Source organism: Cnephaeus nilssonii, assembly GCF_951640355.1.
Source record: "Cnephaeus nilssonii genome assembly, chromosome: 6".
Lineage (NCBI taxonomy): Eukaryota > Metazoa > Chordata > Mammalia > Chiroptera > Vespertilionidae > Cnephaeus > Cnephaeus nilssonii.
Genome location: NC_137077.1, coordinates 51,240,775 through 51,268,338, shown reverse-complemented (window position 1 = coordinate 51,268,338; position 27,564 = coordinate 51,240,775). Strand labels below are relative to the sequence as shown.

Below are 27,564 nucleotides of genomic sequence, written 5' to 3'. Positions count from 1 at the left end.
TGAGTACTACAGGGCCGCCAGTCCCTGCAGACTCGTTCTGGCCTGCAGTGAGGGCCGCTGTCAGTCTAGAGGCCCCAGATCCACCCAACCAAGGAGGGAACGGGGTGCAGAAGCCTGAATGCCTTGGATGGCCACAGCATAGGACAGGCACCTGGGTCCTCCCCTTCCCCCGAGGCCCTTCTTGGGGCCAGGGGTCAGGACAGGAGCTCAGTTCACCTGCCTTGTCTCAATACCCCAAGAAGCTCCTAAAAATTCCTTTAAAGGGGAGGTTTAAAGGCTGTGGGCCTCCCCCTGCACCTCACAGCCCATTTAGACATTTTTGCCCAATACGTGCCTCAAACAGAGAGGAGCCGCTGCATTTTTAGTCCTGTTCTCTCTTTGTCTTTATTTGATATGACAAAATATAGTTTCAGGAAAGACCTGGAGTCAATAAATAGTTGTACAACAGCGATGGGGCAGGCGGGCACAGAAAGTCGCGGCAAGGATACTAGCAGCCAGGAGCCCCTCGGACCGCTGCTGGGGTCCTGTGGCAGGGAACCTCAATAGTTGAGCTAGCTAGTGGTCTGAGGCTGGGGGCCTGAAGGCATGCAGAGGGCGCAGGCTGGAGAGGTTCCCGGGTGTGGGGTTGGGAGAAAGGTTTAGAGAGCAGAGGACAACCCAAGGAGCCCGAGGCAGACTTCAATCGGCTCCCCTTTTATTATGCAAATTATTTAAAAATGAACAACTTGAGTGTAGTCACTACAACGAAGCACCCCGAGCCTGGCGCCAGACTCCCCCAGACACAACCACTCTTTCGCCAGATCGAAGCGGCCTGGCCAGCCTAAACCGGGAACAAAGGAGAGAGCGAGGCTGGAGGGTCGGGGCGCCCGGCCTGCAGCAACCACACGGCCCACCTTCACTCGGGTGGGTCTAGCTGGGGCTGGGAGCCTGAGAGGCGGCCCAGGCCGGTCGGGGCAGCGCCAGCCGGGGCAGCGCCAGTGAGCCACAGCCCTCGGACCCCTGCGGAGCTGGCCCGGGGCGCCCCAGAACTGAGGGGAGTCAGCACAGCAGGGTCAGCCCCGCGGGAACCTGGGGTCGGTGGGGATGCGGAATGCCGGGGAAAGCGCTTTTGTCTTGGGGGCCCGGGAGCGGGTCCCCAGCCACCGCCCTTGCCCTAAAACAGAGAGGAAAACCGGAAAGGAAAGGCGAGGGGAGTGAAAGGAGCTCAGGGTGCTGTTGGCGGGCGTCCCCGCTGCCTCCTAAAGAGCCTCTTTGCTTTTCATTTTGGAATCTTTCTTCCACTTCATCCTGCGGTTCTGGAACCAGATCTTGATCTGTCTCTCGTTGAGACACAAGTTGTTGGCGATCTCTATGCGCCTGCGGCGAGTGAGGTAGCGGTTAAAGTGGAATTCTTTTTCCAGTTCCAAAGTCTGGTAGCGCGTGTAACTGGTTCGGGACCGCTTGCCGTCTGTCTCTGGAATATAAGCCCCCCCAAGCCAGGAAGGGGTGAATAGCGTGCAGCGCCTCAGCGTCCCCACCCGAGTCCCAGGCCCCGACCCGCGGCGGAGGGACCGGAGGCGAGCAGGGCGAGACAGGCCCGGCGGGCCGCAGGCGGGCCCGGCCCAGCCCAGCCCCGGGAGAGGCGCCTCCGCCCAGGCAGCAAACTTTCCGCCGCAGCCTTCACTCCGCAGCCAGAGGGGCTGAGGGGTGGGGGGAGAGGGAGACCCAGGCTCGGACCGAACAACAAGCACCCTCAAGATCCGAGCACCGGGGACCCCCCTCCCGCCCCTCCCAAGTCGCTGGAGTCCTCCGGAGCGGCGAGCGCAGGCCGAGCCGGCTCCACGGGGGAGGAGGGAGCCGCGGGGGGATCCCCGCGCTGGAGCCCCGCGCGCCTCACCCTTTAGATCCCTCTATTTTTTTAACTCCCTCCCTCTCCCCCAAAAATTGAATATTGCCTTTTATACACGTTTTGTTCCTATGATCCAATTATGTCGTCGTAAATTTGGGCGCACACAGCCTCTAAGCCTTTTAGTGGACAGTTTTACGAGCCATTGATGCCTGGATCGTAAAATTTATGGCCGCAGGTTTTTTTTCTTTATTTGCCCCGCATGGCCTATAAAACCCAGGCGGACCCGAGCGCGCAAAATGAAGTCCTAAAGTTTACCGTGGCTCATGTGCAGTTTGGTCATCCACGGGTAAATCTGTGGCGGGGCCGGTGGCTGGCTCAGTCCGGCAGGCTGCCCTGTCTGCGCCTGCTCCTCTTTGATCTCCCCACCGCTCTTAGCTCGCTCCTCCAGCGCTGGGCGAGCCGCCTTCTGACTGTACATCCCGGGGTTCAGAGGAGCCGCTTCGTCTCTGCCCAGAGCGTGTCCTGGAGCGGCCGCGGCGCTGCAGGCGGGGCGGTCGGGGTGAGCCCGGGGGTTGGCAGCCATGTCTACCCCGTGGAGAGAGTTGGAAGGCGCAGGCGGTGGGAAAGTGATGCTTAAGTCCAATCCGCCGTAGCAGTACCTGGATGCCTGCACCTCTGAGGCCGATCCATAGTTCCCACAAGTTTGCATGTTATAGGCAGGGATATTGGGGCTCTGCTTATAGAATGAATTGGCTACGTAGGAGCTCATGGCGGGGAGGGCCCAAAAAAATTTCTGCACCCTTTTTGATTAAGGGTGATTTGTGACTCTTTGAAGTTGAGGGGTTTTTTGTTCTCCAAAGTGCACAATTTATAGGTGGAGATATCTCTTTCTTTATCCTATGCGCTCTTCCCAAATAAGGGAGCCTTAAATAGAGTCACGTGACTCCGGCGGCCACTCATAAATTTGGTTTGATGACCTCCGGGAGGTTAGTGATGGAAGCCGGCGAAACGCATCTTGATATGTTGGCAAAGCCTAACCAAAGGGGAGAGGGAATGAGAGAAACAGGGAGAAGGGGGAGGAAAAAAAAAATGGTTCTTTTGAATTGGGGGTAGCCGGGACAACGAGCCCACAGCGACACCTGGTGCCTACTTGGAGAAATTGCAGCCTGGCGCGCCGGCTCGCCTTTCAGACCGATGGATTTTCTACCCTGTAGAGGGGAAGCTGGTTGTTGCTGCAACAAACCCCTGAAATGGCCTTTGAAATTGTATTTAATTTTTAAGGGAAGAGGAGGCCTCGTTTAGGATGCACTGTGGGGGGTTTTTTTTTTGGTAACTGATAGACCTGTCCTCTTCACCCCCAGGGCCTTCCAATCTTCAAAAATAGCTGAGGGAAGGGGACTTAAGTGGGGGAGGGGGCCTGCCCAGGTTGGACTTAGGGGGGGCTTATCTCAGGTTGGAGGTTCCTCTCCTTGGATGTCCCAAAGCACTGCTATTGCTGAGAAGTTGCTTGTCAGCATGGAAAAGTGAACCAAGCCTCTGGAGAGGCAGACAGGATGCCCAGGAGAAGTGATCCTGGGTGGGCAGAACTAGATGGGGGTGGGGTGGGTTCATGAGGCTGAGAGTACTGGGGACTCTGGGGTGAGCCTGGAGGTGAGGAGCCATGGTAGCTGAGCAGACCTCCTCACCATACCAGAGACCCCAAAGTAGCAACAAGGTCATTTTCAACGTGTGTATGTGTTCTGTGTGTGTGTGTAGAGCAGTCTCCCAGACACAATGGCCTGGGAGACTGCTCTACATCCCTGTGTATGACCCTCATGTGATACCTATGTCCAATATTTCGGATAGGAAATAGATGTTCATTGAGGGCATGGAAAAGCAAGATTCAAGCCTCCACAAATATATGGGCAGGGCAGAGGACAAGACCTATTTTGTGCCCTATGGAGGAGAGGCCTCTGGACCAGGGACTTAAATCCACGAGGGCCACAGGAGAGGAATTTCTGAGCTAGATGGAAGTGCAGGAAGAACCTGACTGGGGGTAGGAGAAGGGGGTGGGCAGAGCAGGCGCCTGGGCAACCTTCACAGCCCACGGTCAGGGCCTATACAGCCATTCGGCCCCTTTCCGACCCCCCTCCCCAAGCTCCAAGTCTTATTCTTTCCTGCCTGCCTCTCCCCAGGAAATCTCCGCCCCTGCCAGGAGAAGCGTCCCTCCCTCCCCCCCCCCCCCCCCCCCCCGCAGGCGGAGGCGCTGGAGGGGGCGCTGGCGGGGAGCTGGAAGGTCTAGAAAACTCTGGCGGATTTTTTTTCTCTCTGGGAGACCCCCTCACTACCTCACCCTCTCGGTCCACTCAGGTTTCTCTGGCTGGGCTTGGGGAGAGAAGGCCTGGGCTGGGGAAGGTTGAGGCCTAGCTGCGCTCCTCACCCGCGGAGTCTGAGGGGAGAAGGAAGAGTGAGGAACCAGCCTGGGCTGGGCTGTGAGGAAGAAGAAATTCTGTCCCGGCCACGTCAGGAGTCCCAGGGCAGGCGAGAGCTCAGTTTCCAGGCTTTCTTTTTCGAGGAGATGTCCTTGAATCGCTCAGTCCCGGCGGAGGGCTCCAGTCCCGCTGTCTTCCTTTCCCCTCCTCTCTCCGCCTCCGCCACGTTTCGCAACTGTCGGCCTGGCGCGGGCAGGGGGCTGCTCACAGGGCGCCCCCTCCTCACTCGGAGAGCGGGCGGGGAGCCCTGGTGCCCCGGATAATGCTGCTTTTCTGGGTTTGGAGGGCTCGGGGGTCAGAAGACGGACCCCAGACTATCACAGGCAGGAAGGGAGGCCTGTGTGGGGCTGGAGACCAAGCCGCCTACCCCCGGCTTCTCCCTTACCCCCATCAAAATCCCAAGCCGCTTTTTTTTTTTTTTTGCGGGGTGAGTGTGTTGCTCGGCGTAGGGAGCCCAGGAGAGCCACCCAGCCGCACGGAGGGGGAGGCCAGGCTGGCGCCCGCTCCGGAAAGGCGAGTGGAGAGGCTGGGGGCTCGCAGGCTGCAGGCAGGCGCGGGGCTCCGGGAGCCTGCCCCAACCTTCACCCCCAGGCAAGGCGGGCGAGCGAAGTCACAGAAATCCCGATATAAACTTTTAAAAATAATATCAGTTTTATTAAATATTCGGGGACGGATCCAGAGGTCGGATTTATACAGGAGGGTAACACGAGGGGATTTTTTTAGAATTTATTTTTTTTCTCCTACTGGCTAAACAAACGTCATTCACTTTTTTTCTCTTTTTTGTAATTTTCCCTCTCTTTTTTTTTTTCCTTTTTAAGATGGGATCGGAACACGGACGGTGCTAAACATAAATATAAATACAGAGACCACAAATACAGCTAAAAATATTCACACAGAAACGGTCACAGTTTGTAATATGCCATAATGACCCCCAGGATTCTTTAAATACAATTCGCCTGGGCTGGGCATTTGCTGGGGCAGAGGGGCCGGGCAGGGGCTGCGGGGAGGCCCTGGGGGTGGCTGTGGGGCCAAGACGCGCCCTCCTTGGGCCTCCCGCCCTCCCCGCCGCCAGGCCGGGCCCTAAGGCCCCGGAGTGGAGGCCCCGGGCCCGGGAGCCGGCTCTCTGCGCAGGGGCGGGAGGGGGCGCCGAGGGGGTGGGAGGCCAAGTCCTCATTTGAGGGAGAAGAGTGGAGTCTGAAGCGAGGTTCAGGGACAGAGCCCCCAAGGCCTGGGCGGGGGAAGGGGCCTGCAGACAAGCCGAGAACGAGCTAGCGAGGGAGCGAGGAGGAGGAGGAGGAGAAGGAGGAGGAGGAGGAGGCGGCGGCGCGCAGTGAGAGAGTTTGTGCGGTGAGGGCGGGGGTCCAGAGTTTACTTTCAGGTCCATATCTGACTCCCTAATTTTTCTTAGGGTGTCAAGACACACCAATTGTGCCAGTGATAAATACAGAGTGTGTGGTCAGGAGGGCGCTGGGGGAGCGGAGGAGAAGGAGAGGGGTGGAGGGACAGTCCGGTCACTCTTTCTGCTTCTCCTCTTCTGTCTCTTCCCGCTTTTCCTCTTTTCCGCCCAGGCTGTCGGCCGCGGCCCCTCCGCCGCCCCCTGAGAGCGTGGACGTGAGATTAGATTCCTTTTTCCACTTCATCCGGCGGTTCTGGAACCAGATTTTGATCTGTCGCTCGGTCAGGCACAGCGCGTTGGCGATCTCGATGCGCCGGCGCCGCGTTAGGTAGCGGTTGAAGTGAAATTCCTTCTCCAGTTCCAGGGTCTGGTACCGCGAGTAGATCTGGCGGCCGCGCCTCCGGTCCGCTCCATAGCCAACCCCTAGAGATCCGGGCACAAAACACACCAAAAACAATCAGCCAGGCGTCCTCCGCAGACCACTTAGCCTAGCAAAGTCCTGACCCTCCCAACTTGACCAGCAGCTCAGGGCCCCTCCAGCCTTCTCCCACTTGCCCTGCCCCACCCCCACTAGGGGTACAGCCAGGATCCCAACTTCAGTCCCCCCCACACCCTATAGGTTGGTAGGTGTGTGTCCCACAGAATGGTGGTAGGGCGGGGGGCAAGAACCAGGCAGAAAGCTGTAAATCTAAAAGCTGGTTTTTGAAAAATCCTAAACACTGGGGACGAGGGCCCTATTTCTCAACGATTGAACTCCCCCACCTCCCCAAGCACCCTAGCTCCTTGGAAACTTCTCCCCCCACTTTCTGCCCCCTCCTTTCCCCCTCCCTTCCTCTCAGACTGACTCAACTTTGGGGGTTCCCCCACCCCCTGCCTCCTCCCCTCACTCCCTGCCCTGTTTCTGCCCCCCCACCCCCCCAGCTCGCCTTGGAGCCCTCCAATCGGTCAGGGGCCGAGGGGGCCAGGCCCCTGCGAGCAAGCGGGAGGCGAGCAGAGGGGGCAGAAGAGGGGGCCCTGTCTCGGCGTCGGCGAGGAGACGAGCGTGATTGTTTTTATGGGGCCATAAAAAACTCTCTCCGCCCGTTCTTCTAGGGAAGCCGGTCATAAAGCCAGTTCAGTTTATTTAATTTATATCTCGGAGCTGTAAAACTCACCACTGTGCGAATTCATTCGCTGCATCCAGGGGTAAATCTGGATACTGGCTTTCTGGTCCTGGGGCGCAGTCCTGCCCTGCTCAGAACTAAAATCCTGAGCGATTGAGGTCTGTGTGTTATGTCCTAAGGTGTTTTGTCTGCAGTTTGAGAGCATGTCTTTCTCCTGGTAAAAGGAATTAGATCCATAGTCATACGGCCCCCGGCTGGAACTGAACACGACATTCTCCTGTGGCGAATAAAAGGGAGTCGAGTAGATCCGGTTCTGGGCAACAGCCGCTCCATAGGTCGAGAAATGCCTCACTGGATCATAGGCGGTGGAATTGAGGGCGACGTTGGGGAGGACGTCCTGGCCCCCGGCGAGGTGGCAGGATAAGGAAGGGTTAGTGAAGTAGGAATTCATCCCTTTGCCTTTACCTGGTCGGGCTATGATTTCTTTAATATTTATTTCTGTCTCCAGTTTGTACTCGGAACTAGATGGTTATAGGGACGGCTCCAATCCAGGACAGACAAAATGACAAAGTCAGCTGACCCCCTTCCAGCCAATCGCAAGCCAGATGTCAAGAAGGGGGAAAAAAATCGCTTCTGCTTCTGTTGATTCCCTAGTTGAGACTAAGTGTGTGCTTTGAAAGTAAGACTTGGATTTTTAAAATATATATACACGTAAGGGAGCTGATTTGGAGGTGAAGGAAGGGTGAATGTCCGCGAGCAGGGCCTTGGGGCCCAGGGAAGGAGGGCTGCGCTCGCTCAGCCCCAGCTAACTTTGCTGTGCAGTGGCCAGAGCCAGGGCTGGAGAATCTCTGTATTTTCAATCTGATTTCATCTTTTATATCTGCTCTCTTCTAAAACTACATCTTGATTTCTCCATGGGAGGAGCTCCCTCCCAGCTCAGGGGGGATCCCCAGAAATCCTACAGGAAATCCTGGTTTGATATTCCACGAAGTGATTCCTCATCACCAAACCAGCATTTTTTTCCCCCAATAATTTTTTAAAATCAAGAGTAAGAAGAAATTCATAAACATGATGCTCAGAGGAAGGAGGGTGTGGCTGAGAGTCTTGGATGTAGGGGAGCAAGTAGGTCTCAAGGGGTAAGGGTGAGACTTCAGGGCAGTGGCAGATCTGAGGTGGGCAGAGGGGCCTGGCAGCTGCTTTCCCCTTCCCCAGCTCCCCCTGCCTCTTCCTCAGCACCCCCTTTTGGGGGAAACTCTGGCAGCATTTTTGCCTAAAAGGGAGAATGTATAAAAATACTATAGGAAAGGGAGGGAAAGGAGCAAAAGGTGAAAGAGAAAGAGAGAGAGAGAAAGGAAGGAGAAAGAACTCAGAGTCTTTCTAGACACATCAACTCCTGTTTATGTTGGTGAGAATTTATGATTTGGAGCCATTGAGGGCCGGTGGGGTAATTCACATAAGATCCAGCCGGAAAGAGAAGGCTGGTGGGGCTCTGATGGACATATAGCATCTTGCAAGCTCAAGCCCTTGCACATGTCAGAAGCCCCCTGCCCCCTCTGGGCTCTCTACCCTGCTAAGGGAGGCACCCTTGGACCTGAGCTCTGGGGCTTGGAGATTCCAGCAAAGTGCTCCCTAGGAGGGTCAGCCATACCTGGTGGGGCCCAGCCTCTCAGCAGCCCTCACCCCCCATTTCTTTCCACCTTGAGGCTGAGAAAGAGGAAGAGAAGGCAGCTGAGTCCGAGGTTTCTGAGGGAGCCGCAGTGGGCGAACTGAAGCAGCGGAAGGTGTGCAGATGGGGTTTTACTCCTGATTAATCCAAACTTAATTTGCTATCGTGACATAGGCTAAAAAAGGCTTTGAGTTGACAAAGAAGGGGTGGTGGGGCAAGTGAAGAGGGCAATGGAAGCTCATATTTTCCCCTCATCATTTTTTTTGGGGGGAGGACTGGCTATAACAAGGACCCGGATGTCGCCAGATTTTATGATCTTTTCCTTCTGTGTAACAAAGCGGAGTAATCAATGGGTAGCAATAAAGCCATAAACGGGACTATGCTGGGAAAAAACTCGTTTATTCATCTTCTGTAACGTTAAGGTTTCCCTGGAGTGTCGCTAGGGGGGAAAATAAAGTTTTTGAACCCAAAAGCAGACAGTGTATAGGAGCTGGTGGCGGCAACATGTTAGTTAATACATGAAGCTCCTTACCGGGTTGAAGAGTCTTCCTGCCAAATAATGTGTGTTGGCTTTTAAAATCACAGGCTCAATCCTTCAGAGAAGGAAATTTGCTGTTATTTAGAAGGGTAGGGAAAAGACCCCTGTAATTACAAAGGTTCTTCCTCTTGGACCATACTTCCCTCTCCCCAAGGAGATGAAGGTGAAAGGGCAGGGGAGGGTTCTTAAATTAAGAAGAAATTTTTAGATGAATCATCTCATTTTGGGGTGACGTGGCAGGTTCACAAACACAGACACTAGCGTGGATTGCTTTCCCCTCTAGAATCCAGTTGTCCTCCAATTCATGGCATGCCTGAACAGAGGTTTCCAACAGCTGGCTGGGGCTCCAGGCCCCCTGGAGGGCAAAAGGGAGAGAGAGAGGGAGAACTAGGGGCGGGGAGACCCAGGGGGCTGAGCTAAGGAACAAGTCAGTGCACCCCTGGACACAAGTAGCCGCTCTCAGAGTTCACAGACTCATTTCTGCCCTAAGGGTAGTGGTGTAACACGTAGAACAGGCCAAAGAAAGAGTAAATTCCACCACCACCCCCCCATTTCAGAAAGAGATTGCTAGAGGGATAAATCATGTCAGTGATATTTCCTGCAAGATATTAAATTGTTGCAACGTACAACAAATTGAATGATAGAAGATAGGACATCTTAATGAAGTTTTGCTTTCAATGAGTGTTGATTTTCTAGGTATTTTTAAATCTCTTTTATGGGTGGGTGGGGGAAGGAAGGTCCTTGGAAGAAAGAAGGGGCTTCTGGGGAAACACGTACTGCAGCTCTCCAGCAAGGATGCCAGAGTTTCCTTGAGCCCCTCCTAAACCAAGTCTAGAGGGGAAAGGGGCCCCAAAGTTGGGGAGAGTCTACTTTGGGCCTAAAGGCAGTGGAGGGGGGGGGGACGACCTGAGGAAAGTCTCAGCCCCAGAAAGTTAAGTGTTTTATTACATCCCTAAACAGAGGGCAGAGACTGAAAGGTCTCGCCGATTTATAATGAACAGAAACCAGCTGCTGGGGGGCAGGAGCGGGAGGCAGAAATGTTGGGAGGGGGAGAGAAGGGGAAGCAGAAACACAAATAATTTTCCCAAAGCTTAAAGACTTTCAGCAAAATTAATTTCCACCACATTCTCCCCCATCACCTTCCGTTCCTGAGGAAAGAAGCTTCCTCCTTTCAGTTAGATCTTTAATTATGCAGCTGAAATCTGCTGGAAGGATTCGCTCCAAGGGGGGAGAGCAGGTCAGATGAGCCCAATCTTCCCTCCATTGGATTACATTTTCCTTTTCTCATTTTATGTTAATTTCTTTCTTTTTTTGGCAAAAGAACGACTGTCTATGGGGAGAAAGCTGGGACTTGGGTTTTTCTAAATATATTTGTATTTTCCTGTTAAATTTGTCTGAAAACAATTATGGAAACTCATCAACAGAAGCAAGAACAGATGTTTTATTAAAACTGCAGTTGAGCTCTGTAAATATGCACAAGTCCTAGGAAGGGGAGGGATAACTTGTTCTTTGTTTCTATAAAACAAGCCTGGAGAATCAGAGAACACCCCCCATCAGGCCCGCAGGTCTCCGAGCTGCTCTGCCCTTTCGGCCTCGGAAATCAGGCATTCCGAGGGGGTTTGGCAGCAAGAGCAGATTTTTGCTTTGGGAGCGCTGTAATTAGTGGATTCAAAAACAGAATTCAAAATACACAGAACAGGAATAAAGGGGGAAAGTTGCCGCTTGCTGCTCCAGCCCCCTCCCCAATCCAAAACACATGCTTTTCACAAGCACTAATTATAGGAGAGAAACTTACTGCCGGCGTGCCCTGGGCCTGAGTGGGGGGCAGTCACTGGTCAGGAGTCCCCAAGGCTAAGGGTCTAATTGGAAGCTGGGCGCTTGAGGGTTTTCCAAGGCGAGTGAAGCACCCCTCCCGGAGCCTCACCCTGCTCCAGGCCGGGGGGCCTGGGGGCCTGTGTGCCTCTGAAGGGGGAAGAGGGTGGGTAGACCTGGGCTCTGGCCCAGAAGGGATTCGTAGTCAGGCCTCACCTTGCTTGCCTTTGCTTTCCATTCTGCTCTGGGAAATATATTAATTTCTTAGGGAAGGTATCTGAAGTGAGAGGGATGAGATCTGGGATTTTTATTTGGGAGCCATCAGAGGTCCTGCTTAGTTTGTGTTCTGCCCATTTTCTCTCTCTCCCTAGATCCCCCACGTCTGCGTGTGGATGTCTGTGACCCACCCAGTCTCGCACACAGATATACACACTCCTTTCCTGGCTGCCTGCGCCACCAGCTACAGCTCGGCGCCTCCGAAGGCTGCTCAGGGACCCGACACTGGAGCCGCAGTCCTCAGCGCTCGGCCTGGGCTGGGCTGGCGTTTGGCTGCCTGGAAGCCACCGCAGCTGCCTGACCCACCCCGCCAATTCTTCATTTCCAGAGCTGGAAGGAGCTGTTGCCCCACCGGCCCCTTTTGTGCCACTGGGCAAGGGCTGAAATCCCTCTTGCAGAGAAAGCTGAGGTTCAGTACTTGTTCGGCTCACTTCACAATCGCACTGTTTGGTTAAGACTTTGCTGTTCTAAAGCGACTGACTATTCACTTGGCCCCGACCTGGTCTATGATTAGCTTTTGTATTTTAAAAAAAAATTAAATCCTACTCTAAATGCCCAGCGTTTTGTGCATGAACTCCTTTGATCTCCACAGAATCCAGAATAAAAGGATTGCAGAATTGCTCAGTCCACCAAAGAACCTGAACGCAGGGACCTGGGTCTGCTTGGAGACATCAAAGAAGAGCTCGCTCTAGGAGCCCCCAGTTTTTCACAGATATGTGGGAGACGTTGTCTGAGTACACACCTCCCCATATACACATTGCATTCCCAAACATGCTCCTTCTCCTTTCAAAGTTCAGGCAGGGAGACACTTGGAGAAAAGTGAAATTTGACACACCCAACCCGGAAATGGATTCCATCAGGGGGTGCTGGTATTATAGGACAAGGCCCAAGTTGGCCAGCTGAATAAAATTGGGGGTCCACGGGGAGCGGGGGAGGGAGAAGGAAGAGGCCAGATGGGGCATGTCAAGTGCCTGAGAACTGCTTCAAACACCTCGGAGGCCTGGGCTGGTGATTCCTCTTTGGAGTTAAGAGGTTTAGAGGCTGCCCAAGCTGCTTTTGTTTTATTTGTCATTAAACAGAGAAGAAAGGTACGTGGAGGGGCTCTGCTAACTCACATCATATTTTCTCTCCTCCCTCTCTCTTTCCAGATTTCTGCCTGACCTTTCATTACTACCACTCCACTTAATGCTGCTACCATCAGCAAGCATCAACTCCCACATTGGTGTTTGTGTGGCTTCTCAATTCACTTCTCTGGCTTAAGGTTAAAAAATAAAATGGGTCCGAAGTTTATCTGTCCCATCATACTCAGTCTTGAGGCCCTTGTGGGTTCCCTCTGGAAGAAATCATTCCTGGCTTTTGTGGCCTGGCCCCCAAGCATCCTACCTCTGTCTCAAGCAACTGATTATGAGCTGAGGAGGGGGCATAAGGAGAGCTTTCAGGAAAGGGGATGGAACTCTGATCCTGAGTGGCAAAGCAAGTGGTTTGCTTGGTCCAGGAGGAAAAAGGAAAATCCAAAATATTCAGAATATTTTTGGCCCCCAGAATGAGGCCAAAGGATTCCAGACCCCCTGGCTTCTCTTCTATCCATCCACACTGAGCAAGTACTGCTTAGACCGATTTTGGAGGTTTATGAGAATTACAAAATTCAAGAACATGGCATTTATGACGTCACAGTGAGTTGTCATGAGGAAATTGTAAATGTCATAAAAGTTATATACAACAGAAGCTTTGTGTGTGGGTGCCCTGCCTCCCCTCACTTGGTTTTCCTTTCCCCCTTCTTCCCCTTGTGTAAGTTCTCCCACTTGAAAATAAAATGTTATTATGTTCTGGAACAATAAGCCAACAATGAAACATAGTCCTCATTTCCCTATAAATAATTTTATCCTTTATTGTTTGCAGATTTGAAAGAACCATTTAATCTGTGCTGGCGAAAAGAGGGAGAGAGATGGGGAGGGGGGAATTAATTTCAGAAAGGAGAATATTACTTACTTCAATGATACTCTTTTTAGATTTGATAGCCAGGAGCAAAATTAGAGGCAAACCGAGCCGCCTCTCTGACTCTACACCTGGCGGGATTGGAAATTTATAGGATCTTTAGCGAAGGGGCAATTTAATTTTGTAGGATTTGCTTAAATTCACTGCTATTTTGGGGGGCTGAGGAGAAGGGAGGGTGAGCGACATGCTTTATCTAGCTTTACGAATCTGCCAACATTACCCTGATTTAAAACCCAACAACCTGTGTCTCAGGGAAAACTCCTGCAGAAAGGAGTGGGGGAGAGGCATGAGGGGGGGGGCTCAACTTTCTCACTGACTGTGGCCCCCTAACCAGGCAGTTGCCAGGGGAAAGGAAGAAAAGCTAGAGGCCAGGGGAGGGCTGCTCCACGTCTCTCTGCCACCAGGACACTGAAGGTTTATGGTGTCCCCATAATTCCCCCAACCCTATAAACAGCTGCCCTATTTTAGAACAATTTCTGCTTCCTCCCTTCAGAAAGAGAGAGGGAGGGAGGAGGTGAGGGCTGTAAGGGCTGCAGCGCGGTGCTGGAAAGGGGAGGGAGTCAGGATAGCCCTGCACTTTGTTCTCCTGGGTGAGTTTGCTGGTTTGGCGGGTTTCAGACGCAGGGTGGCAGCAGACAAAACAAGTAAACAACTCCTCACAGACACAATAAACAGGGGCAGCTGCACCGCCGCCGTGGCAGAGGCCATGGGCCAGGAGAGGGGCACAATTTGGGGGTAATGTCACACCGGCACCCAGGGGTGCCCAAGGCCTGAAAACCCAAGGCCGCTCGTGGTGCCAACGGAGAGAAGGTGGAAGCAGGCTGCATGCCTCTGCACCCACAGCATGTCTGGACAGGAGCGTCTTGGTAGGAACCTGATCGCCTAGGAGTAGAGGAAAACGCCGCCAGCCCCTCTCCTGTCCTTACTTTCTTTTATGAGGTTTTCTTTTAAAGGACATTTTTATTTCCCCTTGCTCTGTCTTTTCGTGGCCCCATAAGGGAGAAAGGCTAGGAAAGGAGGCTGGTTAATTGCCTGCCCTGGCCCACACTCAATGCTCCAGGCCCACAGGGGGCCAGACCCTCTGGCATTGCCCCATCAGCCTTCTCCTAGCTTACACAGCGGACTGGATTAAAACAAAGTCCCATTAGTAACCAGATCTCGGTATTTTGGGAACTTAGAGAACCCCTAATCTGCCCCACAGACAACGGACGCAGGCAAATCTTGGACCCGGTACACGGACAGAGTGAGCAAGGCTAGAGGATAGATGTTCACCGCACTCCTACCCATCCTGGCAGGCCTCTCCAAGTACCCGAGCCCACAACTGCCCCAGACCATGACCCAGAGACCACCGCCTCAACGTCACCGCCCCAGCAAGGCTTTAAGCATGAGGGCCCAGCCCATTGCTCCAAGCAAGGTCCACATAACCCACAGAAGATTTTCCCACAAAACTCACTTTCAACACAGCTGGGTAAAACAGTCTCGGAGTTGGGGGAGTTTGGGGGGAGGTGTGGAGAGAAAGCAGAAGAGATCAGTATTTCCCCAGCCCAGCTGCTGGGACAGCAACGGTATTAAGGTCTGAGAAAGCTTTTGTAGTATCTGTTGTTGACTGGAGCCCGCATACTCCAACTGCAGCACGTACACATTGCACACATTTCAATCGAGCACGCACAGAGAGCCTTCTTGGTGCACCCAGGGTCTCCTTGAGCCCATGCCCACCTAGTGAGGGCTAATAACATTTTGCATGCGCATAAAACGGTGTTTGAGCGAATACAGGCATGGTAATATACAATTAACCAATGAGGAAATCTGAGTCTGTATATATTCACGCAAAAGTCTGAGTCTGTACATTTGAGCCTGTATAAATGTGTATAAAGCTCCCAAGCCTGGTTTTAGAACACAACAGCCAACCCAACAAGGCCGCCTTCTCCAAACAAGGTCGCATTCTTCATGGGGATCACAACTGTCAAATCAGGGAGAGAAAGCGTTTGCTCTGCCCATTTCTTCCTAGCTAGGAACTGGTGCATGACATACAGCCCATGCCAGGGCTGACAAAGCCTGTGAGGGGCAGGCCTGAAGTGCCCAAAGAGTGGACTCAGAGCTAAATACTGGGGGCTTGTGTTAGCACTGCCAGGCGCTCACACACAGGTCCAGTGCCTCTGCCCAGCCCCGAGCCCTTGGTGTGCAGAGTCCTGGAGCCAGATTCTATTCTCAGCAGCCCAGGCTATTATTAGATAATCACTGCAGCACTCTCCTGCACCAAGGGCCGGGTCTACAGGGGATCTGGCCTGCAAGGCGGGTGAGAGTTGCCACTGGTAGCCCCTCTTGTGCTTCTGTTTGAGCGCCACAGAGGGGAAGAAGGAAGGGAATGAAAATCGAAAGTAAGGAGGGAAGGAAGGGGCTGGCGTTTGGGGCCGGCTTTATCCCCTGGCCAGACTAGAAAACTGGAAAACCAAGGCCAGTCACTGTGGCTATACTTTCTCTGCATCCTTCTGTCTCACGAGGAGTCTAGGGATGAAGGGCTTGGATGCCTATGGGACCCTCGTCAGGGAGAGACAGGAAATCAATTGATAAAAATATTATACAAGGACATCTCAGGATGGTGCTATTAACCCATCAACTGGAACCCTAACACCCTGAAATCGCACCAACAGCACATTCTGTTAGATCCCCACTGTGGTCCAGAGAAATACCCCGCCTTGCCCAGGCCCACCTCTCCAAAGGGAAGGGACCCTCTAACGTCCCCATGGCCCCGGTGGCCCTCTTTAGAAACCCTTTCCCCAGGGACAAACAAAGGAGACTTGTGTGCCCCCCCCCCCCCCACACACACTCCAGAGAGTATGGCCATCTGCAGGGGCGGGGGCAGATAAAATACAGGCAAAAGAGAGAAATAGAGGCCTCACCGGTCGGCGGGTTCCCACATTACGACAGGAGAAAAGCTCCCATTTTCAGGCCTCCGGGGGCCCCTCCACTGGCCCACTGGCCTCCCCTTGCCCTTTTCAGGTCTCACAGACTCGGGATCTCGGTGGCCGCGGCCTGGCTCCCGGAGGCAGCCCCGGGCCGCGCCCGAGCGGCGGGAGAGCGCGCGGCAGCCGGAGCAGGCGGCGGGCTGGGCCCATTTGGGGAGAGCCGAGCGCTTTCCTCGATCGTAAACAAGGAACGCGAAATTAGCCCCTCGGCAGACGCCTCTGCCGACACACAGTCCTATTGGGGGGGTGGAGGGAAGGGGGAGAGAAAATGCCATTTCTTCCCCCGGGAGAATACCTCAGAGGTCTTTATGTCGTCTGCGAAAGGGGAATTTTGGGGGGGCAGGAGAGGAAGGGAAGGGGATTGAGGGGGGAGGGGAGGGAAGATTCACCGTCAACTCGAGCCCAAGGGGTTTGATTTGAATGCAGTCGAACTATATTTTTTAGGAATTTGATAAAAACAGGTTCTCTTCCCCCCCCCCCCGCCCCCAGGCGACGGGTCAGGGTTTAAACAGGAAATCGAGGAGCGATCCCCTCCCCCACTCGGGCTGGTGGAGGCCGGTCGGGCCTCTGGGAGGGGGGGGCGGCTCCTGACTCGGACTGAAGGTGAGTCTGGCCCCCAGACTCAACGCCCTCTCGAGGAACATGCGCCCCCTCTCCCAGCTCCGGGGTGTGTCTGCTGGGCGTGCAAGCGTTTGCGTGCGCGTCGCCCTTTATAAACAGAAGCTCACACATATAGGGGCCGCCTCGGACCCAGGCCCGGGAGCAGGGCGGGTCATATATCAAATTGCAACACACTCAGGGCCACGTACATTTGGAAGAAATTAAGCCACTGTGTTATGAAACCATATGTGTCGGGTTAGGACTATACAACACGCCATTAGCACCAATTATTAGGAAGAGCCCGGGCGCCCCAAACCCTCCGGGCCGCCCGACGCTGACGTCCCTACCCCGGGAGCCGGCCACGCCGGGAGCCTCACTGCCTCCACTCACCCCGGAGGCCCGCCAGCCGGCGAGGCCTGGGCTGTCCACCCAGGCGGGGGCCTCCCCAATTCCCACGTCCGCCCAGACAGGGCTGCTCCTCGCCCAGAGCAGCCAGGCCGAGGTGGGCTAAGCTGTCCCGTATGGATCCTGGGTGGGGTGGCCGCTGTTGGGGGTGGGGGACGCACTCCGGGGGAGAGAAGGCAAATAGGCCCCTTTGCTCCCAGCGCTAGAGGAGCATGAGTCCCCCACCCCCACCCATCTGCCCGCAGTGCTGGGCACCTCCCATCTTCCCAGCCGCTCGAATGGGAGCGGGAGCAGGGGGTGCGCAGACGCTCTGCCCTCCGCTGACGCTCACCAGCCACCACCCTCCCCCCGTAATTGCCAATTAACAGGCCCCGCCGCCCGCCCGGCGGCGCGCTCTTCCTGCTCCGCGGCCCGGCCCCGGGCCCGCACTGCGCATGTGCGAGCCTGGGCGGCCACGCGCTCCGGGAGGGAGGGGGCTGCGCAGCGGGGAGGGGCGCTGGAAAGTTTGTTTGGGGGTTGGGGGGCCGACTTCGCTCCGGGGCGACGGCTACAGCCTACAGGTTCCCTCCTCCGCCCTGGAGGGTGCGCCTCTGGGCCCCCTCAGTCCCGGTCCCATTAGCCCAGAGGCCGCAAATCTAAATAACAGGTAAGGACGCGGTGAGCGCCGGCGGGCGGCGGGCGGCGCACTAGACCCGGCCTTGAGCCCCACGGGCGCAGCCTCCTGCCCGCACCCCTCACCCCCAACTTCGGCGCACAGTGACATCAGGACAACACCCCCCCCCCCACTACCTGATATTCCAGTTTAACCCAATTTCTCCCCCCTCCACATTTCCTCCCCGTAATTGCCCACGCGCCCACCCCCTCGCACCCCCTCTCCTCTCTAACCCAGACCAGCCGCTGCCGTCCTTATCTCGAAACCGCCACCCAGCTACGGACCATTAGTTACATATTTGAACCAATAAGGAAACACTTACCGGGCGCTGCTGTCACTCTCCCTCTCCCTCTCCCTCTCTCTCCCTCTCTCTCTCTTTCTCGTCTTTCCTCAGTCTGTGCCGCTGCCGAGCCTGTCTCAGCCCCACACACTCACATATACTTTATATAAATTTAAAAATAAAATAAATAATCCTAATAACCAAAAAAGCCAAATAAAATTAAGCAGAGTTGCAAGAAGGGGGCAGGCGGGAGCGCCTGGGAGAGGGGAGGGGAGGCGAGGCATCTGCAGCTCCGGCCTCAACTCCCGCGCCGCAGTCCTCCGCCCCTGGGGGGCCGAGGGTCCGGAGGGAGAGAGGTGCCCTCAACTCCTGCCTCTCCCCCTCCCCCCTCCCCAGGTGCCCCCAGCTTCCGGCGACTCCACCTGGGAGGGAAAAAATTAAATGGGGGGGGGGAGAAAATAATTATTAATCAGATTAATAAAAAAAATACTGATAATGAAGGGAGCGCCCAGCGCAGGTTTCCCTGGCAATGGTTAGGCTCTTACGGGGAGGACTGTTCTGAGGAGCGCTCCGAACGGACAAACCACAATAAAAAGTTCACGTTCATGGATGGAATCCACATGACTTCTTGTGGCCAATCCAACTTGTGAGTCGATCGTAAACTTTTATTACTCAGCTGTAAATTTTCTGCAAACAACCGGGAATGCGATGCATTTGTGTAGCGTGTGCAAATGGGCGCCGCGGTCGCCATGTTTACCCAATTCTCTCCGAGAGGGAGCAGCCCCCGACTCCCACCGCACCCCCACCCACCGCCCGCTCCCCCAGGGCCCGGCGCTCCGGTCGGGCGGGCGCAGAAAGGGCACGGGGGATGCGAGAGGAGGTAAGGAAGGATTCTGGCGCTGAGTCGGCTGCCTCCCTCTGCCATGCCGAATTTTAAATATTTTCCTTAATAAGTGGGTTATTAAGGTTGGATCTGGGGGAGCCGAAGCTTTGCAAAGGTTTGTGACATTGGGGCAGTGAGGGCTGGCAGGGTGAAGGGACTGAGAAGGGATGCGCTCCTTACCCCTGCCTTTTTTTTTTTTTCCTGGTAAGTGAACAACATCCTTCCCAATGGGGTGTCTGGGCAGCCCCCCACTGCACCCCAAACAGGAGTGGGCGGGGCAGGCCCCTGGAAACCTCGTAGGCAAGCCTGAACTGACCGTGGTCTGCAGAGCGGGGAGGGCTTAGCCTGGCCTGGGCAGACCTGCAGAGACAGCAGGAGGGGTGAGAATTGGGAGCCGCTTCTAGGACCCCCAAAGCACCTCTCATCCCCAGGTTCCTTTTTCAGAGAAAATACATTTCCCCCCAAGACCACCCCTACTGTCCGGTCTTCTCAATTCCAAGGTTGGCATGGCAGCTACTGCCAATCTTTTTAGAATTAAAAATAAAACTAAGGCCCAAGATCTTGGTTCCCACTTCTTTTCCCTTTAGGTGCAAGGCAGTGTGAAGCCCTTTCTGTCTTGTCTGGTAGCCCACACCCGCCCGCCTTTTTCAGAAAAATTCCCGCATCCTGGCAGCTGAGACACACCTTGGAGGCATTGGATAAAGAACCTTCTCCCTCCCTAAATTCCACCTTCCTTACTAAATTCTGAGCACCCGAGGCACCCCCACCCTTCTCCAGACCCCAAATTTTGGCGATGTGTCCAGTGTGGGGGAGCTCAGACTAAAGTCCCCATAGAGACTGCTTGCCCATCAGTCATAGCCCAACCACTCTTCCCACCAGCTGGAGATTCGAAGGCCCAAAGCTCTCCCCTTGGACCCACAGGGAGTTGGCTTGGGGACTTCCAGGGCTGGGTGCCCTACCCCAACCAACAGGGGTCCCCCATCCCCTCCCCAAGCTTCCTCCACAGAAGTGAAGCAGTTCCCTCCGCCGGATGCAGGGACCTCGTTTCTTTTACAAACCCGCCCATAAATTTTATAACAGGTAGTTAAAAATTACAACAAGGAAGCGCGGGCCCAGCTTTTCACAATGGGCCGCAGGGAGAATGGGACGGCGCTGCGGGCAGCTCGCCGGAAATTTTGCTTCTTGTCTGTGGCACAACCTGTCCCGAGCTCGCTCTAATTGGGGCAGGGTGACTTCGCCAGCCGCCTCCCAGTCGCGGGGGCATCTCATTTGGAAAAGATGAGGATGGAGCGGCCAATCCACTCTCCCGTCCTAGGGTCCTCCAAGGAGCCTTTTAGGACATCCAGTACCCACTCCGCCTCCCTCCTTCCCCAATCCCCGTAGGCCTGCACCTCCCCTGGCTTCAGCAATGAAGCGGGAGAGAGAGAGAAAATGATGAGGGATTTTTTAAATCCAGAGAAACGAATTTGCCCCCCAACTTAATAGCTGCATTATCTCGTCTCTACGGTTGAGATTAGAATAATAAATTCAAGGCAAAATGAGGGAGATGCTTCAACTCAGCATTTTGAAAGATACTATTTTTCACAAATCACAAATCGCTTTCGGAAGCCACTTTGATTGGCTAATAAAAAAGTAAAGAATGGGAGAGAGTTCTGACTGCCGCAGCCGAATGGTCCCCATTCCCGTAATGGGACGGCGGGAGCGTTTGGGAGACGCGTTTCTAAAAAGAGCGCATCCTGCTCGCAATTAAATTCCCCCATAAAACGGGTTTTACCTTCTTTTCTCTCCAAACGAGAAAACGGAGGCGGTGGGCAGAAGGGGTGGGGGAGTGGGTGCTGCAAGAGGGGGCGGCTAGAGCTCTCTCGGTCTGGCCCACGTCTCAGGCGACACCCGCTCCAGATGCACCCCGCCCTCCGACGCCGGGCTTGGGGCCACGGGCATTGCCGAGCAGGGCCAGGGATGAATGGGACATTTGGGGAACAAGAGGTGAGATCCTTCCCAGCCACTTAGTGTAGGGTTCAACCCCCTCAGCCCCTGGACCAGCGATTTTTATTAATAGCATTCATAATTCCACGTTTAAAAATGAAACAGCCCTCTGCCAGCCCTCGGAGTCCGGAGAGGATGCGCCGCGCGTGGGAAGGCCCGCGGTGGGAGCTAAATGCTGTCTTTTAGGACTTTCCCGGCGGATAGTGTCTCGCGCAGCAAACCGGGTTACCTGGCTGGCTCTGTAGCCCTTCGTGGGGACCCCAGGTTCCGAAAGATTTCCCCCAGAGCTGCTCAAAGCTGTTCCCGGCTGCCCCCAGCATGGGCTTTCAATGGCACCCTCTCTCGCACCCTGTCTCAGGCTGAAGCAGTTCCCTATCCACCATCCCCGACTCAATCCTGTTTTCAGGATCACTTTGCGTGGGAGCCAGGACACAGACGGAGTGGAATTACACGAAACAAGAGTTGGCCTGGGCCTAAGTCTGGGAAAATCATCGAGAGAGAGAGAGAGAGAGAGAGAGAGAGAGAGAGAGAGAGAGAGAGAGAGAGAGAGAGAGAGAGAGATCTGGCCTCAAAATATTTCAGTCTTTGGGGATCTGGTTTTTAAGACCAGAAGATCTCATCCCCTCCCCTTTCCCCCTCTCCTGACTGAGCCAGATGACTGACTTGTATCTCTGGAATTTGGTATTATTTGACCAGAATCTTACTGGCATAAACAGATTTCTCTAAGACCGCCCCCCCCCCCCCCCCAGGAAGAGTGAGAGACCGCTTTGCCCCCCTGAGTCCCTTAGCCTTTGACCCTTTATTTTGGAGAATGAGGAGTCCAATGAAGACTCTCCTTACCCTACTGTGGCTGGAATGGAGGGACTGTCCACTCAGCAGGCCTGTCCCTTCTCCCCAGGCCAATGGCCTACACCATGAGGGCAGGGCAGGCTGCCCAAATGCCAAGGTGAAGCCTGGACTGGGCGTGAAACAGCTAGAACAGAGGCTGGAGTGGGAGCAAGTGGGCTAAGTGAGTGATGGCTCTGTGCTGACTGAATTTGAATTTCAGAATGTGGACCCACTCTGCTTGGTGTACCAGCTCACTCACTTTCCCCTTCTTGTCGCCTTCCCCCCAGGCTTAAGCTTCCTCATCCTTAGGCACCTTCCAGCCAAGTCCTCCACTGCCTCGCCTCATATTTTCCCCATCGTGTTCACTGTTCTAGTGGTGGGTGCTGGCTGCCCAGGGATGGCCATGAGGGGCATGTGGCGATCAGAAAGAACCTCATTGCCTCATCCTCAGCGCCAGCCCTGGAAATAAAAGGCCTAGCTTTGGGAAGGGCATGGGGGCAGATTCTTTGTCTGGGCCCAGCCCAGGGCTGAGGAGGAGTAAGGTGGATAAGTGGGGAGGTGCTTTCTCCCCATTTGGGAATCCTGGCATCCAGAAACCCACTTTGTTTGGAGCCAAGGTTTTCCCAAGAGCATGGTGCTCTTCTTCCTCCTCTTCATCTCCCTCCTTTCACCTGCCCTCCCAGCCCAGCCTGCCCTCTCAACTCTACATGAGTTCCACACCCCCACACCTCAAAGCCAGGTCAGTGGAGGAGACCTCTTCCAGAGTATTGAGAAAAGAGGATGAGGACGGGGAGTGGGGCAGATCATAGGGAGGGGGTTTTGGAGAAAGAAGCAAGTCATTCCAGATTCAAATATTTTTCTCCTTTTTTTTTTTTTATTATGACTCACGTATACAATACAAAGTACTTGGACCAGGAACAGGGCTGCCGGGACACAAAATCTACATTCATAGCTGGACATAAAGACAAATGACCAAAAATTATTATTATAGATATATTTTTAACGTTTTTTTTCCTTTCGAGCACATTGCATAAACAGAGAATTCAAGACAGAGTTAACTATACATTCAGTGCAATTTAGTTCTACTCTACTGGGGTTAGAAGCACAATAAAAGCGCACAGGACCGGCGAGCTAGGCAGTCTCAGTTGTTGGGTTTTCTTAGTGAAATAAGCAGCAACAAACGACAACAAAACCGCATTACGAATACTCTCAAAGCAGGATTTCTTTCTATAGGTAGTGATAAAATACGTTGGAGGTTTTTTTTTTTCATTTTAAAATTTTTCTCTTTTTTTCTCCCATATTAGGATTTCTAAAAATTTCTCTTTTTTATTTTTTCAAGATTATTGCAGGTTCCCTTTAGGTAGTATGTTAAAGATATCAGTATTATTATTATCAGTATTATTATGATCAGTATTATTATTTTCATGATTATGGTGATTTCTGAGCACTAACACTAATGCAGCTCAGAGGAAACTAGGCCCAACAACAGAAATCAGACAGCGAAGGGGAGGGAGGCGTGGGCCTGAGTGACCATGGGGTGACTAGGTAGGATTTTCAGCAACTGCAGGTTCCTGTCTACCCTCTGGAAAGGGTGGGGGTGGGGGATGGTCTTTCTAATGGTGCGGGGGAGCCCCAGAAAGGGAGAAGGAATATTCCTTGCTATCACCTTTTTATTTCTTTAAACATTTCCCCTTTCCTTTCCTTCCTTCATTCTTTTCTTTCCTTTCCTTTGAAAAGAAGTAAATCTAATAACCTAATCCTAGCATAAACACAAAGCCATGAGTCTTCTTCATTTTAAGGGGGGCTCCCCTCTAAAATAAATACCAAAGGAGCAGGGAGGTGGGAGTGTGGCAAGAAGGGGCGAGAGAGGGGGCAAAGAGGGCAGGTCTCAGACCTTAAAATCCTGGCTGGTCTCTGAAGGGTGGGGGTAGGGACAAGTGTGTGTGTTGGGGCAACGACTGAGACAGAGACTCCGAACTTTTCGCTGTGTCTCAGTCTCCCCCCTCCAGCCCCCCAACAAATAAAGATGGGGGAAGTCCAAAGGTAATAAAACCAGAACTGCAAGTATCTGACAGGTAGTTAGAGTTGTGAGTGTCATTCTATTCTCTATAAAAGCAAATGACAGTCGTAAACTTCTCAATTTATCCGCTACCATAAAACGAAACTTCAAGGGAGTTGCTAAAGGGGTGGGGGGGGGGGGTCTCTCTTTTTTGCTTAGTCCTTGTTTTCTTCCTTTTCCTCCTCTTCTTTCTCCTCTTCCTCGTTTCCTTCTTCCTCCACCTTCTCCTCATCTCGGGCTCCGGGCAGTTTATCCTTGTTGTTCTCCTTTTTCCACTTCATCCTTCGGTTTTGGAACCAGATCTTCACTTGTCTCTCAGTCAGTCCCAGGGCGTGAGAGACTTCAATCCGGCGCTTTCGTGTCAAATAAGGATTAAAGAGAAACTCCTTTTCTAGTTCCAAGGTCTGATACCGGCTGTAAGTTTGCCTTCCGCTGCGACGCCCGGGAGCTGGACAGAACAGAACCCCAGGCTTGTTATGTTTGGGTGGGGGCTCAGCTTTCCCCTGCCATTCTTTCTCCCCTAAAGTCCTCCTCCTGATCTCCCAGGTCCCCTTCCTCCCGCAGAGCAGGCAAGGGCAGATAGGCGAGAGCAGGCAAGGGCAGGAAAGTTTGGGAGCTTGTTTTGGTTTGCTTCACCTTGGGAGGTGGGGGCTGGACGGGGGTCTGTCTGGAACCTGGGGGGTGGCAGGGGCCGGGGATCACTGCAGGGCACTCCCGGGCCTGCAGTCCCAGGAAAAGGGGCCCTCGCAGCTTTGTTTACAAGTGCAGAGTGGCATTTGGTGAGCAGGGCTGGGGACAGTCTGTTTCCCCCCAAAAAGGAAAAAGGTCTGGGGGTAAAGAAGAGGGGCTTTGCTCACTGTCTCCTCATCAAATCTCTCTGACGACTGCTTTGCCAGGAAGAAAAATAATTGATCTCCTGGAATGTATCACTGCTTGGCCTGATTGCTAACTGGAGACCAGCAAATAAATCACGGGCCATCCCCGCTGGAACTTGTCGCTTCCTTGCTTCCCCTTTTACTTCGAAATTGGGCCAGGAGGGGCCACCCTTCGAGGGGCACATGACCTGAGCCACTCGTAGGGTCTCCAGGAGATTCAACTAGCCTTGGATAGGGGGGAGGTTGGCTAGGATCTGCAGGACCTCAGAGCCCTCTAATCTGTATGGTCTCTCCTTTAGAGCACTCTTTATTTTCCTCCTCCTCTCTGGCTTCCTCTCTTCTCTTCAATGGAGGGAAGTACAGCAAAGTTGGGGTAGTGGCCCTGAGGCCAGCTCTCTGACAGAAGGCACGGGGTGCCCCCAGAGAGCCAGAGCACCTGTTCTTGGGGTCTTACCACCCTCTGACCCAGATAGGGGAGGGAAACAGGGGTCTCTCTTCGCCCCAAGAAAGCCTGGGCTGAGGCTCTGTGCCTTATGGAGACACTGATTTGCTCCAAAGGCTGATAACCTCAGGCTCCTCAGGCCCCTTCCCAGCCACGTCACCAACTTTGATCTTAGAGATGGTAAGAGGGAGAGACGGACAGACAGACAGAGGTGAGACAACGACTTTTAACCCTTTGCACCCAGGCACCACCTTTCCCCCTTCACCCCAGTCCCCCAAATATCCCAGGCAAGCCCCGTGCCTCACCCCCAGCTGAACCTCCCAACCTCCAGAAACCCACTCAGGCACCTAGGTGGGGCCGGGGAGACCCCACCGCCCGGAGGGAAAGCCAGGACAGACAAAAAGGAGGCAAGGGAGGGGGGAGACCCCGGAGCGCGGGAGACCGAGGGGGAAAGAGAAAAGGCTTCTCACCGTGGGGTCTCATCCATGGAAACATGAGGCTGGGAGACGAGTTTTGATTTAAGTGGCCTTGTCCTTCGCTACTGTTAGTGTTGGCGGAGGATTTACAGTCGGGATATTGCACCACGCTCGCCTCTTGCTGAGCCCCATAAAGGGACTGTCTGGGGAGCGCCTCGTAGCCATAGAATTTGGAGGCGTCTCCGTGGCAGCTCAGCGAGCACGGGTTCTGCTGGTAGCCCGAGTTGGAGATGCCCGAGGTGCCGTGGTGGAAGAAGTCTTGGACGTGGTGCGAGGCGTGCTGGAAGCCGGGCGCCGAGCCGCCGGGCCCGTACACCAGCGCATGGCTCCTGCCCACGCTCTGGGGGAACCGGCAGTCGTAATAGGCCGGTTCCAGGGACTCGCCGCCTTTGTATTTGGAGAACAGGGGGTTGACGAAGTAGGAGCTCATGCTGGGCACATGAAAACCCGCCGCCCCCTCCCCTCTGGCTCGAGACTCCCCCGCCCGGTACCCCCGAAACTCCCCTCCCCCCGGGAGCGAACCCCCGGCCGGCTGGTCCCCGGGGCTGGGCCGGGCTGGGCGGGTGGGGGCGCCGGGGCCGGCCGGCCGGCTCACGCAGCTCCCGGGCTGGGCGGGCGGCGGCGGCGGCAGCGGGCGCGGCGGCGGCGGCTCTCTTCACTGTCGGTAGGTAGAGCTCGCGCTCCCTCACTTAGCTCTTTCCTTTAACAGCCCAGGCGAATTCCTCAGACTCCCGGCGGTGGCGGCGCTTACACGCGATTCGCGTTCATCAATCCACGACATGAAGACAGGCGAGAGAGAGAGAGAGAGAGAGAGAGAGAGAGAGAGAGAGAGAGAGAGAGAGAGAGAGAGAGAGAGAGAAGGAAGGGATGGTGGGGGGGTTGAGGGGTTCAGAGCTGGGGGGGGACCTGGAGGGAGGAGAGGAAGGGGGAGGGATGGGGGTGTGGTATATGTATGTGTGTGTGGGGGTGAGCCAGCCCAAGCTAATGGCTGGGGCCAGTGTTTCCAAGGTGCGCATTCAGATCTGAAGGTGCCTCTCCCCCCTCTTCTCTTTCCCTTCCTCTCTGAGAGAGAGATACCTGAGCCAGCAGGTCAACTCAGGTTACCTCAACAGGTATAAGACCCCCAGGGGGATGAATGCCAGCAAGGGAGAGCAGGCTCCCCGAACCAAAGGACAGACTCCTATGGGATCCTTAAGTCTGGAGACTTTGAAGAGGAACGAGCACATCCTATCCCAACATGCTTCAGGCATCAGAAACCTCCGTGCCTCTTGCCCCTCCCCTGGGTGGGAGGCCGCCCTGGCTCCCCTCGGTCCTTAAGGCTCTCTAGCTGCCTGCTGTGGGGAGAGAAGAGGTGGGGTCACTGCATGTACCCAGGGGGGCTGCACTGCCCCTTCAGACACCAGCTCCTGCCGGAGGCACGAAGCCAGGCAATGGCCAGGAGCTTGGCCGGGGGTTCTGAGAGCAACGCTGCTTGTGGGGACAGAGGAGAGGGCAGCTGGTGGGTCTCTGGCGGCTGGCTGGGTGGATTCAGGATGTTTCTCCTTAGGAGGCTACTTGGACCAAGGTTGGAGGAGACTGGAGCAGGCCTCTCACTTGTCCCTACATACCCTACCCCGTCATCAGGAATGCCAGCTCGCCCTGGGCATCCCCTGGCTTCACCTCACCCCCCACCTCCCCAGGCAGGCTGCCCAGGCCAGGGTGTGGATGAGAACTGTCAACAGACACTCTTTAAATGTTTACCCACACTTTCTCTGGGCGGTTTCCCCCAGCCCCAGGACAGGGTACATTCAAGTCAATCCCAGTGAATAACCTTAGTTCATCAGCACCCTTCTCTGGCCATATGTGCGTGCAGTTCTGTGGGCTGGGCACAGACAGAGAGAGAAGGGAGAAAGTGAGAGAGCTGTAGGTATGTGTGCTGTGTGCATACGGATGAAGAAGAGGAAGAATGCTTTTTCTGGTCCTCTCCCTACACAGTGTGTGAGGTTGTGACACACAGGGCTATACCGAGGTGCACTGGGGATACACAG

General features: G+C 54.5%; 4 protein-coding genes across 7 annotated transcripts in view; all 4 read right to left on the bottom strand.

Annotated features, from left to right (window-relative positions):
* The window catches only part of HOXC4 (homeobox C4), a 37,210-nt gene extending 19,077 nt beyond the window's left edge, over positions 1-18,133 (bottom strand). Inside the window, exon 1 of the mRNA XM_079775133.1 lies at positions 18,031-18,133. The gene's annotated coding sequence lies outside the window, so the exon portion shown is untranslated. The remainder of the gene's footprint in view (positions 1-18,030) is intronic.
* On the bottom strand, positions 893-2,597 carry HOXC5 (homeobox C5; the record flags this gene model as incomplete). Its single annotated transcript, XM_079775430.1, has 2 exons — positions 893-1,453; positions 2,144-2,597. The coding sequence occupies 2 exons, from the start codon at positions 2,595-2,597 to the stop codon at positions 1,239-1,241; spliced, it is 669 nt and encodes a 222-aa protein (XP_079631556.1). The 3' UTR covers positions 893-1,238.
* On the bottom strand, positions 4,927-18,161 carry HOXC6 (homeobox C6). Of its 4 annotated transcripts, none has more exons than XM_079775135.1 (3): positions 18,031-18,161; positions 6,850-7,195; positions 4,927-6,118 (listed from the first exon to the last, which is right to left on the bottom strand). In XM_079775135.1, the coding sequence occupies exons 2-3, from the start codon at positions 7,001-7,003 to the stop codon at positions 5,811-5,813; spliced, it is 462 nt and encodes a 153-aa protein (XP_079631261.1). In that variant the 5' UTR covers positions 7,004-7,195; positions 18,031-18,161; the 3' UTR covers positions 4,927-5,810. The 4 variants fall into 4 exon arrangements, with proteins under 4 accessions (XP_079631261.1, XP_079631263.1, XP_079631262.1 ...); XM_079775137.1 differs by having other exon boundaries at positions 6,850-7,075; positions 18,031-18,116; XM_079775136.1 differs by lacking the exon at positions 18,031-18,161 and adding an exon at positions 15,986-16,442.
* A 5,075-nt stretch (positions 18,162-23,236) lies between these two features.
* On the bottom strand, positions 23,237-26,315 carry HOXC8 (homeobox C8). Its single transcript, XM_079775281.1, has 2 exons — positions 25,532-26,315; positions 23,237-24,192 (listed from the first exon to the last, which is right to left on the bottom strand). Exons 1-2 carry the CDS (start codon positions 25,965-25,967, stop codon positions 23,900-23,902), a joined length of 729 nt encoding a protein of 242 aa, XP_079631407.1. The 5' UTR covers positions 25,968-26,315; the 3' UTR covers positions 23,237-23,899.
* Between the last annotated feature and the right edge of the window lie 1,249 nt (positions 26,316-27,564).

Excerpts from the sequence above, each read along its gene's own strand:
- HOXC6 (XM_079775134.1), bottom strand. The coding sequence starts at position 7,249 with ATGAATTCCTACTTCACTAACCCTTCCTTATCCTGCCACCTCGCCGGG. Across the intron at positions 6,119-6,849 it reads GCGAATGAATTCGCACAGTG|GGGTTGGCTATGGAGCGGAC; the intron begins GTGAGTTTTACA and ends CCGGATCTCTAG.
- HOXC8 (XM_079775281.1), bottom strand. The coding sequence starts at position 25,967 with ATGAGCTCCTACTTCGTCAACCCCCTGTTCTCCAAATACAAAGGCGGC. Across the intron at positions 24,193-25,531 it reads TCCATGGATGAGACCCCACG|CTCCCGGGCGTCGCAGCGGA; the intron begins GTGAGAAGCCTT and ends TGTTCTGTCCAG.